This window comes from Monodelphis domestica, chromosome 1 (genome assembly GCF_027887165.1).
Source record: "Monodelphis domestica isolate mMonDom1 chromosome 1, mMonDom1.pri, whole genome shotgun sequence".
Taxonomy (NCBI): Eukaryota; Metazoa; Chordata; class Mammalia; order Didelphimorphia; family Didelphidae; genus Monodelphis; species Monodelphis domestica.
The window spans coordinates 583,857,737-583,872,840 of record NC_077227.1 but is presented as its reverse complement, the minus strand read 5'-3'; the positions used below and the strand labels follow the sequence as shown (position 1 = coordinate 583,872,840).

Below are 15,104 nucleotides of genomic sequence, written 5' to 3'. Positions count from 1 at the left end.
GGACAAAATTTCTCACAGCATAATAGTATTCCATTACAATCATATATCACTTAATTCATCCATTCCCCAATTGCTCGGTATCCCCTCAATTTCCAATTCTTTCATTCTATGAAAATTGCTGCTATAAATATTTGTGTACAGAGGTCCCTTTCCCTGTTTTTTATGCCTTTGGGATACAGACCTATTTGTGTTATTGCTGAATAAAAGGATATCCACAATTTATAGCCCTTTACAGAAAGCTATTCCCATTTTGTAAGGCAGATTTTGTTATTAAAATTTGAGGAGTATTGAAGAACTATAATAATTAAGCAAAACATTATACAGAATACAATAGATTGAGACCTTGCTTAGCCAAGAAAATTCCATAGCCATATTTGCTAAGTAAATTAGGAAAATTAAAGGGCAATGATCTTAGTGGTCAAATAGTTTGTCTTCTGATGGCTTTAACCCTGACCTTTGATTCTTAAACTAAAATAGAAAACTTAATTGATGTTAGAAATTATCATTAATATTATATGAATAGCTGATTAGTCATCTACTGACATAGGGATATTGTCAGTAGGTGGTTCACTAAGTGCTCACGAAAGACATGATGAAGTCTTAATGAATCTGAGTGGTACATTTGATGAATGAATTGGCCCTTGGAAGTTATATAAAAAAGGGTAATTATGATGAGAATGACAGGACTTTTCTAAATACCTTTTTGTTTCTATGTCTTACAAGGGAAATACACCTCTTACATAGTAGAAAGATATAGTGCATGGAATGACAATTCAGAACAGAAACTTTACCTAGTATTAAAATATAATTGAAGGAAATTAGGATTAAAATAATTATGTAAGTCTAAGGAAACCTTCAGTCATCTAGATGACCATCAAGAAAATTGTAAGAAATTTAAAAATCTCTGGGCCATAATTCTTAGCTGAAAACTGACTTTATAGGTAAATAGAGTCAGTAGTCCCATCACCATTCCCATTCTGTAATGAAGGATATCTTGTGGATGTTCACAGTTGTCTTTATATAGCTTTTGACAATTGATGCAAATCATAGATTTACAAAACCCACATACTCAAAGAATATTAACTAATATTTGATAAATTCTAGTATAAGGTCTAAGCAATTTATTTATCTTATAATACTCTCAGATAATAACTCGTAAGAAGAATATAAATGGAGTCATCTCTCTGAGTTTTAAAATCTGAGGATCATTTTTTGTCAAAAATTCCTGGAAAAGCAAATACTATTCCCACTTTTACAATGGACTCTATGACTGCTTCTGTTATCTTTATTCAGAATCATGTGAAGTGTGAATCAGACTTTCTTTGTCTAGCATCAGCAACTTTTAAATCGATCAACCAAAACTGAAAACAGCCCTACTTTGTTGTCAAGTAAGAAAATTCACAAGTTACTTATTTGGAGAGCTCCACCCTTTTAGCCCAATCAATCAGAAACTTGTGAATCCTATGATAAGAACTGACACCTTGAGAGGATGAGCCATGGATTCCACAGTCACTGGCTCCCTGGACAGTGCTAGGCAATTTGGAAGCTGTGATTGGCCCCTGTGAAGAAGGGAAGGGACAAGAAAGGACTATAAAAGTCCTGAACTTTTCAACTGTGGGTCTTTATCTCTGGTAGTTGTCTTCTACTGGTGACCTGCCTCTTGGAGGTAACTTGGGACTTGGACTGCCTCTTGGGTGAGTGAGTAGCTGGCCTTCCTTTCCTGGACTCTGGAGAGAAATTAGCTTTGGAGAGGTCTTCCCATCTTGGAGAAGGTTGTGTGAGTGGAACTCCTGGTCCTCTGGTGAAGGGTTAACAAGCCAAGCACCAGAGCAATATTTAGTGCAATAAAGTAGACATCTTCTCTACCCTCTTTTTATATTTTTCTACTTTCACTCTTTCCATCTTTTTGTAAATAAAAAGCTATTAAAAGTCATTTTGACTTGAGTTATAATATTTTAAATCAGTGACCACCATATTATTCTAGAATTCTCACATATTTAGTCAAACCCACAAATTTAATTCCTTACCATCGAGACAGTAAAGATATGCACTTAATATGAGAATGTTTACAACAAGAGCCCTTAAGCTAACTCTCTCCTTATCTATCACAGTTAATTAACTAGCCTATAAGATGAATTACAAATAAGACAAATTAGTTTTATACTAAATGATACAAAAAGAAATTAACTGAAATAAATGCAATTTAACTTCATCAAGACATAAGTCAAAAGATAGCTAGGGATACTGATAACCAAGGATAAGTTTACAACATGTGCCAAGGATTAGGAACCCACCCCCAGAAAATCATTTATGAATTAAATCAAAGATCACTTAATAGGATAGACACATCTCTGTTAGGAGAGTAACTAGAGAGATAATTCATTTCCCTAAAGGTATCTCATGCCAGATTAACTACCAAGTCTTCTACTTATGTACATCAAAAATGTTATAGACATTACATCATTTTTTAATAATATGAAAAAGTTTACAGACTTTAAGTTTAAAGTTTAAAATAACAGATAAAAAATTTCCAATTGTCTTGAAGGTCAGACTCACTTTTTAAGATATAAAAATAAATTGTTCTTACCTCTTTATATCCACAAATAACTCCATCAGTTACCCACATAGGGTCTACATTATTATCACGCACTTCGTAGTCTAATGTGATACACGTATGATCACGTACATTAACATAAATGACAACTGCATCTGTATTAAAGAATGGTACTGTACTTTTATATTCACACAATAATTTTCCACAGCTCAGGTCCCTTTAAATGAATCAGAAGAAGAACATTATTATTATCAAAGTAACATTTGATTATAATATTCTAGCTTTATGACAACTAAAATATTTTTTTCAAATTCTGACCTAAAAATAAATTATGTAAAAAGAATAAACCAATTTTATTGCTAATATTAACCAATCAAAGGGTACTCCAATGGAAAAGGATAAATTATATTAACTAAAAATTAAAAAAAAACTGACTGAACTAAAAAAGTCACTAAAGTCTGTTAGGCTTCCCTTTAATATCTTCATTTTCCCTTTTACCTTTCTGTCTAACTTATCACCTCTCTACCTCTTCTTAAATTCCTTAACCACAGCCATTGTTCCAAAAGTTTTATTCTGTCCTCCAAATTCCAATCTAACAACCTCCACACCTGCTACAGAGAGAGAGAGAGCAAATAAATTAATCTATTACTTAAGAAAGTCTTGAAGTATACACCATTAAATTTTTCTCTCTTCCCTCATCACAGAGGAAAATAAAATGTTGAATTTTCTTGGTATATCTTTGGTTTTTTCCTCTCCTACCTATTTTAACTTGTTTCAGGAATCATTTCTCTCCTCTCATTCATCTTTACAGAATCAGATTTCAGAGTTGGAGGGATCTTAGTGACCATCTAAGTAAATCAATATCTGAAAAAGTATTCCCTGACAAGTAGTTATTCACCATTTGTTTAGGATAGCAAATGAGAGGTATTCACCATCTTTTCAACCTATCCATCTCCAATGACTTTATTCTGACAAAACATGTTCATGTTTCTCCAGGCCAAGAAAAAAATAATTACATTGACACTTCAATCCTATCTAGCTGTGCACCCAATGTTTCCTCTCCTTTGCCACCCAATCTCTCTTCAACTCTTCAGTGATCACTTAATTATTGAATACATTTACTTTTTTCAGTCTTCAACTTTTCTTGACTTCTCTGTAATAAGTACTTTTGTTTTCTCCTTCCTGGATACTCTTTCCTCCCTTATCTTCAGAGACACCATTCTTTTTTGGTTTCTCTTCTTTCTTTTCAAATACTCCTTTTTTACCTACTTCAAAAATTCCTCATTCTTTCTTACTGACCCATTAAAGTAAGCGTTCACAAAGGGTCTGCCTTTATATTTTCCTCCTCTTTAATCCCCATTAAATAATGAGCTCCTTGAGGTCAGACTGGCTTTTGTGTATGTATGTATGTATATATATATATATATATATATACATTTACATATATATAAAATATAGATAGGTACACATATAGAAGTATAAATTTAGATATATGCATATTTTTAAATATACACATTAATAGGAAAGATAAATAAATATGTACAAACAACCTATATTAACAGGATAGATAGTAAGGCACAAAACTTAAGAGAGGTTGGTAAAGTCTTCCTGTAGAAGATGGAATTTTAGTTGAGACTTAAAGGAAGCCAAGGAAGCCATCATGCACAGATGAGTAGGGAAAACATTTCAGGCATGGGAGACAACCAGAGAAAAGTCTGGGAACTGAAAGATAGAATGTCTTTGTGGAAGAGACAGGAGGCTAATGTCATTGGCTAGAAAAGAACATGGCAAGGAGTCATGTATAAGAAAGGAGAGAGTGGAGTTATGAAAGGATTAAAAAACCAAGAGGAACATTTTGTATTTGAACCTAGAGTCAATAGGGAGTCACTATTACTTTGGAAGGGAGGTGACATGGTCAGATCCAGGATTTAAGAAAATTGTGTTAGTGTCCAGATGAAGAATGGATTAGAATGGAAATGAACTTAAGACAAGCAGACCCATCATGAGTAGGCTAAGACAATAGTTCAGGAATGAGGTAATGAGGACCAGCACCAGAGTGGTGGCAATGTCAGAAGAAAGAATGGGACAATTGACTGGCACAGTGGTGTTGCCCTCTACAGTAATAGGGAAGGTAGAGAGGTGGGGCAAGGATTTGGGGGAAAGATAATGAGTTCTGTTTTGGACATATTGAGTTTAAGATTTCTCTTAGACATCTAGTTCAAGATGTCTGAAAGGTAGATGGAGATGTGAGATTGGAGGTCAGCAGCAATAAGCAGATTTAAGAATCGTCAGCATAGAAATGGAAACTAAATGTATGAAAACTGATGAGATCATCAAGTAAAGTAGTAGAGAGGGAGAAGAGAGTTCAGTAAAGAATCCTATAGGACCCCTATGGTAAAAGGCACAATATGGATGAACATGTAGCAAAAGAAGGAAAAGGATCATTTAGATACATGGGGGGAGAATCAGGAGAGAATGATATCCTGAAATCCTAGACTGAGTAACAAGGACAGAGGGCTTCAACAGAGTCAATGTCTACCGAGAAGTTAAGATGAATGAAGATTAAGAAAATACCACTGGATTTAGTAACTAAGAGATCATTACTTTGAAAAGAGTAATTTTGGTGGAATGATAAGGTCAGAAGTCAGATTATAAAGTGTTAAGAGAGGAGGAAAGTGGGGGTTCCTATTATAAACAGTATTTTCAAGTAATTTAGCCATAAAGGGTAGAAGAGATATAACACAATATATGGCAGGGGCAAGGATTATGTGAGAGTTGTTTTGTTTTGTGAAGATTAAATTTAACTGGCCCTTGATTGTGAAAATGAAATTAGTTAACTCTCCCCTGATTGTGAAGACTAAATTGTAACCCCTGTTTGTTTTTAGATTTAATCACCAAAAGTGTAAACACCCTACTTAAAAGTTTAATGGGTAGATCTGCCCATTTTTAGATTTAATCACCAAAAGTGTAAACATCCCATTCACACTTGAGTGGGGGAGGTCTGTGACCCATGTGTGCAATAGTGGGTGACAAATCAGAACTAAACTGATAAACCTCATGGCAGTGCTAAAGCAAAGCCTCAACTGTGATTGGTAGATGTAAAATTAAGGGAAGGCACAGGAAGTGACACAAAAGAAAGTGCCTTTAAAAGGGAGTGACAACTTCCTGAGTGAGTTCTACTTGGAGTTGAGGCTAAAGAAGAATCTGCTGACTGTACCTGAGACCCTGTTTCTGGTGAGACTGTTCTTATATTCCTTCTTTTGAACTGACACATGGTAAGTGAAAAGCTGACTCTTAACTACTGGATTTTTCTGAAGAGGCTAGCCTTAGGAGGGACCTATCCTCTTGAGAGAGGCTCCCTATATCCCCAGGTCCTCAGCTACAAGGGCCAAGGTCAGCTAAGGACTACCTCTCCCTGCCTGGGTTGAGCCAGGGGCTGGGAGTAGATTACTTAGTACTTGGGCTAGATATCTATCCTCTCTCTGATTTGCTACTTTATTCTTTCTATAGTTTGTAAATAACTTATAAATAAATCTCTTTGGAATAAAATAAATTCCTGGCAACCCTATTTTAAATATAATCCAGTACAACCTTTTTATATAATTAATCATTTATTCCCCCTTACAGTTTTCATGATGAAGGAGCTATGGCCATGTTTGTAGACAGTAGGGGATGAGTCAAGAGACAGGGAGAGATGAAAGATCACTGATAAATAGAGATGACAGAGGAGGCAATCTGTTGGAGAAGGCAAGATAAAATGGGATTGATTGAATAGGTAAGGGGGGTACCTTGTAAAGAATAAGGTCACAGCAAATAAGTAAGGAACAATGAAGAGATAAATGCAGCCGATCATAGTGTATGGAGAGAAACAAAGCATCAGAAAATTGAGATCAAGCTTAGTCAATATAATTTTATAGCATTTAGTTTCAGTTATTTTCTTATTCCCATGTGCATTGTAATAGTAATTGTGCAGATCATTTTCCTGGTTCTCTTTACTTCATTTTACATCAGCTGATACAAGTTTTTCCACATTTCTTTGTATTCATATTCTTTTCTATAGCACAGTAATATTACATAATATTCATGTACCAAAATTTGTTTAACTATTTTGCAATCAATGGACATATATTTTGTTTCTGCTATAAATAACTGGGTATATTTGTAGTACTTTTTTTACATTGACTTCCTTGGGAAATATATCTAGAACGAGGATTATGGAGTAAAAGTAAAAACATTTTACTCACTTTCATTGCAGTTTCAAATTGCTTTCCAAAATTCACAGCTTCACTAATAATACATTCACTATTTGACAAAAACTTCTGGGAAAACTGGGAAACAGTATACAATCGTCCCTCCACTTTTTTAAAAATTTATTTATATAGTGAAGTGAAATACAGATTTATTTATACAGTGAAGCCACAGTATTTTTTCTGAGCATTCGTTTATTAAATAAAGGCATGAAATCTATTAATAAAGGATAGATCAATGTACCAAAGACTTTCTGCATAAAGCTGACAGTCTATTTTTTTTTTCAGTTGCATGTAGAAACAATTTTTAACAATTGCCCTCTGACATTTTAGGATTCAGATTTCCTCCCTCTCCCCTCCCCCTGAGATCCTAAGTAGTCTAATGTAGGTTATACCAATGCTTTCATTGAAGGCATATTTCCATATTTCTCATGCTGTGACAGAAGTCATATAACACACAAGCAATAAAAAACTAATGAAGGAAAAAAGTAGAAGATGGCATGTTTTGATCTATAATCAGACTCCAGTGGTATCTTCTTTGGCTGTGGATAACATTTTTCTTCATGATACCCTTGTGGTTATCTTGGACACATGCTTTGTTGATAATAGTTTAGTCCTTCACAGTTCCTAATCATATACTATTTTTGTTACAGTATACATTGTTCTCACTTCACTTTTCATCAGTTCATATAATTTTTTCAAGTTTTCTGGAACTCATCCTGTTTATCATTCCCAACTGATAGATAACCCCTCAGTTTCCAGTTCTTTGCCACCACAAAAAGAACTGCTAAAAATAGTTTGGTACAGGTAGGTCCTTTTTCCTTATCTCTGATCTCTTCAGGATATAGATTCAGTAGTGGTATTTCTGGGTCAAAGGGTATGCATCATTTTGTGACCCTTTGGGTGTGGTCCATATTGCTCTCTAGAATGGTTCTATCAGTTCACAGTTCCATTAGCAGTGCATCTACCACCAAATTTTCCCACATCCTCTCCAATATTTGTCATTTTCCTTTTTTGTTATGTTAGCCAATCTGGCATGTATGAAGTGATACCTTAGAATTGTTTTAATTTGTTTTTCTCTAATCAGTTGTGATATGAATTATTTTTTTCATATGACTATGGATAGTATTAATTTTCTCCTCTGGGAACTGCCTATTCGTATCCTGTGACCATTTATTAATTGGGGAATGCTTTGTGTTCTTATAAATTTGACTCAATTATATATTTGAGAAATGCTATCTTTGACAGAAATTCTCATTATAATTTTTTTTTCCCTAATTTGTTGTTTTCCTTCTAATCTTGGTTGCACTGGTTTTGTTTGAACAAAAATTTTTTATTTGATCAAAATGATCAATTCATTTCTTTTTTGCAATGTTCTCTGTCTTATTGGGTCATAAAGTCTTCCCTTTTCCATAAGTCTAACAGATAACATTTTCTCTGTGTTTACTTCAGTTGTTTAGGGTGTCATCCTTTATTTCTTGATCATGTATCCATTTTGATTTGGCCTGGTGTATGGTGTGAGATATTGGTCTATACCTTCTTTCTTCTACAGTGATCCCTCACCTATCCCATTAGTTATGTTCTAGAGACCCCCATGATAGCTGAAAATCTTTGAAGTAGTGGTGTTATATTTATTATATATATATATATATATTTTAAGTTTTAGAAATCCTTCCCACTCTCCTATAAACCCTTTTCACACTCATTACCCTTTCCAACACTCTTATAAAGTCCTCATATGCTCTTAAACACTTATCACACTCTTATACCTACATAATTTTAACAAAATCCTCCAATATAGAGAAAAATCAGCAATACAGAATTATATGAAATACAGTAAAGTCACAATAAGCAAACCCCAATATAGGGAGGAAATATTGTGTACTGTTTTCCAGTTTTCCCAGAAGTTTTTGTCAAATAGTGAGTTCTTTCCTCAAAATCTTGGATTTGGGGGTTTATTGGGTTTATTGAACTCTAAGTTGCTATGGATATTAACTACTATTTATTTATTATAGATTTTTAATCAATTTATGGCTCTTACATTTATTTAGTCTTTCTCTAGTCTCTACATTCTTCATGGAATATGGTTCCTTCTTTTAAACAGTTTCTGTTATTGCTTTGTATGTGTTCACACACACACACACCCACACAGTCACTGTTTCCTATTATACCCCCTTCTTAGAAATATTAGTCCATATAAATGATAGAGAGGGCATTGTCCCACGGTAATACAATAGTAATCTTTTGACTCCCTGTTATTTTTCCCCATTTGACATGAAATCTCTCTGGGTCAATCTCTTCTAATTCTTCTGAGTGTCCTTTTCCACTGGGAGTTTTAATTTCCCTTGTTCCAGAGGCAGGATGAGGAGTATCTCGAAGCACCATGTCTCTGAATATTATATCCATTGTAAGGTCCCCGTGTCTCTTTATAGAATATCAATCTTCTTGAATGGGAGCACTTATTAATGGTATCCTCTTTCATCACTGAAACAAGATTTCCTTCTTTTCCTCCTCAGTTCCAAAATTTCTCTTTGCCTCTTTTGCCCATTCTCTTGGAGGCTCTCTTCATTCTGAAAGCCTAAAGGAGTTATTTTTTTTGCATTGTTAACTATGCTTTAGGTATATTGCATATTCTAATCTGTCTTCTTTCCTCTCTCCTTTTATGTGATCTTTCATTCTATGATTTAATCCCATAACCTGTGGGGTGCTGTGGATTTTAGGCTGGTTTCTCCACCATCACTTTTATTTCACTTATTTCACCCTTGTTTCCTTGCATAGTTTTAGAAAGAAAAACCTTAATGGTATATATTTTGTTATTTTGTTCTCATTGTCCTTGGTTGTTATATTTGTGAGCTTTATTCTATTTCTGTTGTGTGTACTGTGTGAAAAGTACAGGTCTACTTTTAGTGGTTTGGGTCTTGTTTTCTTCCTCAGAATGCTTCTAAAACCTCTTTTTTTAATGAACAGCCATATTTTTTTTTCATTAATACTTGGTCCCAGGTTTGTAGGTCATGACACGTTGGACTAATTCTTCAGTGCCTTTGCTCTTTGGAATGCATTGTTCCATTTCCCCTCTTGTGGTTTCTGGTAGATGTAGAAAAATCTTGCACTGTTCAAATTCCCCCCTTTTTTTCTATTTGAATATATATGGTAGCTTTAAAATTTGGTGTTTGTCATGAAAATTGTGACACTGTTTTCACTTATAGTATTTTTTTCTGGAGGCAATCCATGGTTTCTTTCTGTTGGCACCATTTTCTGTGTTCAGAAATTCTGGGCACTTTTCCTTTATTATTTCTTACCTTAGAGTGATTGGGTTTGTTTTTTTTTCAATTTGAAGTGTTCTCCTGGGAGACCTATAGAGAGAATTCTTAAATTGTGTCTTCATAATATGTTTTTGAGATGAATGTACTTTGTTTCTATAAATTTAAAATAATTTTGCCTTTTGCTTCTCTTTTTCCAATCTTTTACTGCTATGTATTTACATTCCTAATAAATTATTTCCTCTTTTGTTTCTTTGGAAAGGTTTGCCATCTTAGGTTCAAGTTTTTCTATTCTGTTAATTTTGTATGCAATCCATAAATTCTGCTTTCATAGAATTATCTCTCTTAAACCACTTGGGTACACACTATTTTGAGGTTTCATGTTATCTTGGAAATTCACCAGGTCCTCTCCTTGATGTTGATTCATTTTGCCTTGCAACACTGATTAATTGTTAAAGCCCCTGGCGGGGTGGGGGTGGTGTCAGGACTGGGACCAGAGTTCAGCAGGTAAGGAATGGGGAAAAATAATGAGAGGAAATACAAAGGTAGAAGTAAGAAGGACCTCACCTGAAGATAAGGGCGAGGGAAAATAAAAGAATCACAGTCACAGTCACAGTGTGAGGTAAGAAGGGACCCATGCTGGTGGCAATGGGTTCAAGTTTATTGCAAACTGGTAGATCTTTTAAAGATACAAACCACAGGAATTATAGACAATCACCTGTGAGAAAGGTCCATGGGAAAACATAACAAGAATGTAGATATAGCAGCTGGTAGGATAATGGAACGGTCAGCAACAGCATGTCTTTGCCAGCAACAGACATACATTACTATGAGAGGTCTAAAGAAGTGGGGGAGGGGGTGGGAGAGGGCACTTGGGCTCGCTCTCAGACAGACTGGTTTCGACCGCTTGACAGAGGGCACTCAGACCAATATCTTAGATGAGCTCCAAGTTATCAACCTCTAACAATTAATAGATTCTAAACAAGTTTAATTAATCTCAAAGCCATATTCTCTTCTCATATTAATATCTTCCTTGTTAGTTTATCTGCTTATGCTCAAGGTCTTTAACAAAATGATGTTTCTCCTGAGATCTTTGGTAACTTCAGTCTTTTCCTTATATTCTCCACTCACTTTATGATTCCTTTCCTTTTTTGATTTTCTTGGGAGCTGAACTTCAAAGCTTTCTCAGCTTACTAACATGCAGGTCAATTCACATTTCATCATCATTGATCTCTAGTCCTAGGGCACAAAAATGGCCCCAGGTGGATGCTGAGATGTTTCTCTCAGGTTTAGTGGAGTTCCTTTCCTCCTCATAAATTCTGCCCTACTTTCCTTTGTTCCTCAGTTTTCTAGCTGAGTACTATTACAGCAGAGATTTCTAGAGTTTTAAAATGCATTAATTCCAGCCTGAGAAAACTTCTACCTTTTTGTTTTCCTGACATGTGGGGCTTAGGAGGAGGGGAAGAATTTATTTTTGTGGCAAATAACAGGGTCATGAAGCCCTGCCAGAATGTGAAAGGTTTGGGGAAGGAGGTGCGACATAATTTAGGGGCTAAGAATTAGTCTTCTCTACTTTTAGTTATTTGGTCTTTACCTTTTAACTGATAAATTCTTGCTCTTTAAGTATTAGTGTTGTTTTTTTTCTGTAGCAGTCCACCCCTAGCTATGGGCAAGGGAAACCCTATGTACAGAGGGGCTTAGAAGAGAGCATGCTCAGTCTTGAGCATGGCTGGGAAAGCCTCTGACCCTTGACCCCAGCTTCCCCCAGGTTAGGTGGGAAAACAGGTTTCTTTGTGCTCACCTGGCTAAGAGAAACCACACCTATACCTTGTCATTAACCAATGATAATCATCCCTATGTATTGTGTATATTTGCATATCAAAGAGATTAAATACAGGACCACAGCAGGCTCCGCCTTCTCTCTTCCCTCTCTCTTCACTTGGATCTCAGCTCTCACTGATGCCTGTCCTTGCTGGAGCTTGGCCTCTGGCCAGGCTCCATCTTTGATTCCTTTCCTGATCTACCTCTCCCACCTGGGAACTGGCTTTTGGCCAGGCACTTTCTTCTCTCTATCATGTCTGCGACATGTGTGGTATTAAATTTGGATCTTTGGATGGGTATAAGCCTTCTGAATAGTCCACTGATCGGAGTTTTTGCTGTGGCTCCTTTGTAATCAATAAGGCCTGGATTTCTGACTCATTCCTGCCACCTCATATCTCTAACTTGGCTCCACCATCCCCCTCGCGGCATCCAGAACTTCTATCCTTCCTCTATCTTCCTACCTTGAGGCTTCTCACGGGTTTGAGGAAGCTTCATTTTCCCATATTCCCACTTTATCACTCTATTCTCTTTCCTGAACAGTATAGTTCTAGCACTATACTTCAAAACTACTTCAGCTTCTTCTCATATTGAAAAGTTTATATTTCAACTGCTTTGGTCTGTTCCCTATTTATCCTAAGGGAATAAGGCTGACCCTGTTTAAGTTTCAATTTCCTTTCTTTCAGAACCAGTGTAGCCATTCATACTTTTGCCTTGGCCACATTTCTTCTTTAATTATTTTGTTTTCTGGCTGGGCTAAAATAACATCCTTTTTCAGGATTGGGAGGCATATTCTGCACAATTGCTAAAGCACTGGTAGTCACCTATCTAGCACTCATTCCGAACAGAACTTATCATCCTTCTCCCCACTAAATGGCTCAGAAGAATCAATGATGTTTGAAAATGACCAAATAAAAATTAAAAAAAATAAATAAAAATAAAAATATATGTATTGCTAGGGAAAAAATAATGATAAATTTAAAAACAAACAAACAAATAAAAAAGAAGAATCAATAACTTCCAGAGTAGGATAGGAAGTAGGCAGGGGTGTACCTCAAGGAAGAGGGAGATATGAGCAATGGTTCTAGACAAAAGAAAGTGAATCAATTTTTATGTCTCTGCTGAAAGCTTGGAAACATGTGGGGGAGAGGTGCTGAATGAATACTTTAATCCTTAAGGTAAATCCTTAAGTAAAATGGCATTCTCCATTTTTCATTCATAAGATTTTTACCTTGTTATGATTCCCTGTTTTTGTCTTATGGAGTCAGTTGTAAATTGCCTATATCTGAATATCCCTGAATTTTATCCTACATATTATTAAAATAATGGTATTAGAGAGATATGTTTAAGTGGAGTAAGGATCTCTCAGGTTCTCTAACCATCTAAATGATTTACAACTGTCTGATTGTATACTCTTCAGAGAATAGTTTTCTACATTTAAAGACTGCAGACAGGCTGAAGCCATTTTTAGTTGCTCTATGTATAGGTAACAAAATATAATTCCTAGCAAATTTAAAGTGACACATACAAAGAAAATAATGAAAGTCAATTGAGGAATAGAAAGTAAGCATTTACTAATATAATAATAAAAAAGAAGAATCAGAAATAAATTAACTCAATTGCCCAGGGTTTCAATAAACTCAGAACAGTATGCCACATCTGACTAGGTTTAAATTTAAATCTTATAGACCACAATGAATTCAAAATAGGGATATGTGACTTGGATCTTAAAGAATATTCCACAAAAAAATTGGCAGATAAGAGGGCTATATACATTTTATATGTATTAGTAGGAGGTGAGTTCTTAACCAAACAATAAAAATCATTTTAACATAATCATTACAGATAATTTTGATTCTATGAACTTGAAAGGCTTTTGCATAGACAAAATAAATGCAAGTAGGACAAGAAGGGAAGTGGTTGGACTTCTCCATCACAATCTAATTATGTCAAGTAGCAAACTGTTAAATAAGACTAGAAGGAAATTTACTTATGTTTCTAGTCAAAATGCTACCATTGTTGGTGGTTAGTTAATGATCATTCTTTCAATGTTTATACCCATACTTGAAGGTGAGTGTCACAGACCAGTTCCATTGAATATGCTGGTTAACATGGTTATATGAAAATTCATAAAAGAGCCCAAGTTGTCCATATGTGCTCCATACTTATACCAAAATATATATATTTTAAAGTAGATTGAATAACAATTTAAAAAATCTTAGTAAGTTCTTTCAATTAGTCCAGTACTACACCAAAACATAGTCAAACATTGGAAAAGTCTGGCAAAGGAAAGATAGGATGAGATCTGGTGAACAGTTTAGAAGTCTCAACATCCCAGGGGTTATAGAAGGATGAGAGTGGAAGTGCAGGAAAGTCTGAAAACAATGCCCTGACTAAGCACAACCAATTGCAGAGTTCTTAGCAAGAATGAATTCTCTAGTGTCCTTAAATACACATACTAGGGAAAGTTGAAGTGAGCAGTAAGAGGCCAAGAAAACTAATTTAGAAGGAAACAACAGAGCCTTATTAATTCATTTAAGAGTGCAGAAAGAGTTGGAGTTTTGTTGTTTCTGGCCCAAAAACCATGTCATGGACTGAGAATAGAGATACAAGTAAAGAGAACAAAACACAGAATACTCTGAAAAAAACATAAGTAGATAGAGATCCAAGAGATCAAATCTAAAGATGAGAGTGACTCCTCATCAAAGGGGAAGAAATTAATTTACCAAAGGATTACAAGAAAATAAAGTAAGCAGTAATGGAATTACTATGAAAAAGAGCTATGGAAGAAAGGATTGAAAGGAGAATAAAGTGTTTAGACAAAAAGCAGAAAACCTTCCCCAAATATGGACTCTGAAAATTTTAAGAAAATATAAGAGGTATACTCTTAAGAACAACTATCTTGAAGAAAAAGTCAAGAAGAAGTCATTTAAAAATCATCAGAATGCTTGGAAAAAATTATTTAAAAAATAATAAATGAAGACTTCCAAGTACCAGAAGGCAAAATGAAAACATAATCTACTGGTTATTAGTCATATTGCCAAAATCTACCCAACAATAGTTGTCCTTTGGACTTCCAACAAAGGTGGCAGTAGTGGGCTGAGGGAATGTCTATTCTCTCCCCTTTCCCAGCAGGAGTTGTGGCAGCTTCTTGTATATAACAAATTTTTTCCTAGGGAAGTCTGAGAAAGCTGCTGATGGGGAAAGGGAGAATATTCCTCTTCA

At 35.1% G+C, this 15,104-nt stretch overlaps 1 protein-coding gene across 2 annotated transcripts in view; it reads right to left on the bottom strand.

Annotated features, from left to right (window-relative positions):
* Positions 1–15,104, bottom strand: part of LOC100032993 (disintegrin and metalloproteinase domain-containing protein 2) — a 139,716-nt gene that overhangs the window by 45,534 nt on the left and 79,078 nt on the right. For both annotated transcript variants that reach the window (XM_007476385.2, XM_016431196.2), the window contains one exon: positions 2,588–2,771. In XM_007476385.2, coding sequence (XP_007476447.1) covers positions 2,588–2,771 — 184 coding nt within the window. The remainder of the gene's footprint in view (positions 1–2,587; positions 2,772–15,104) is intronic.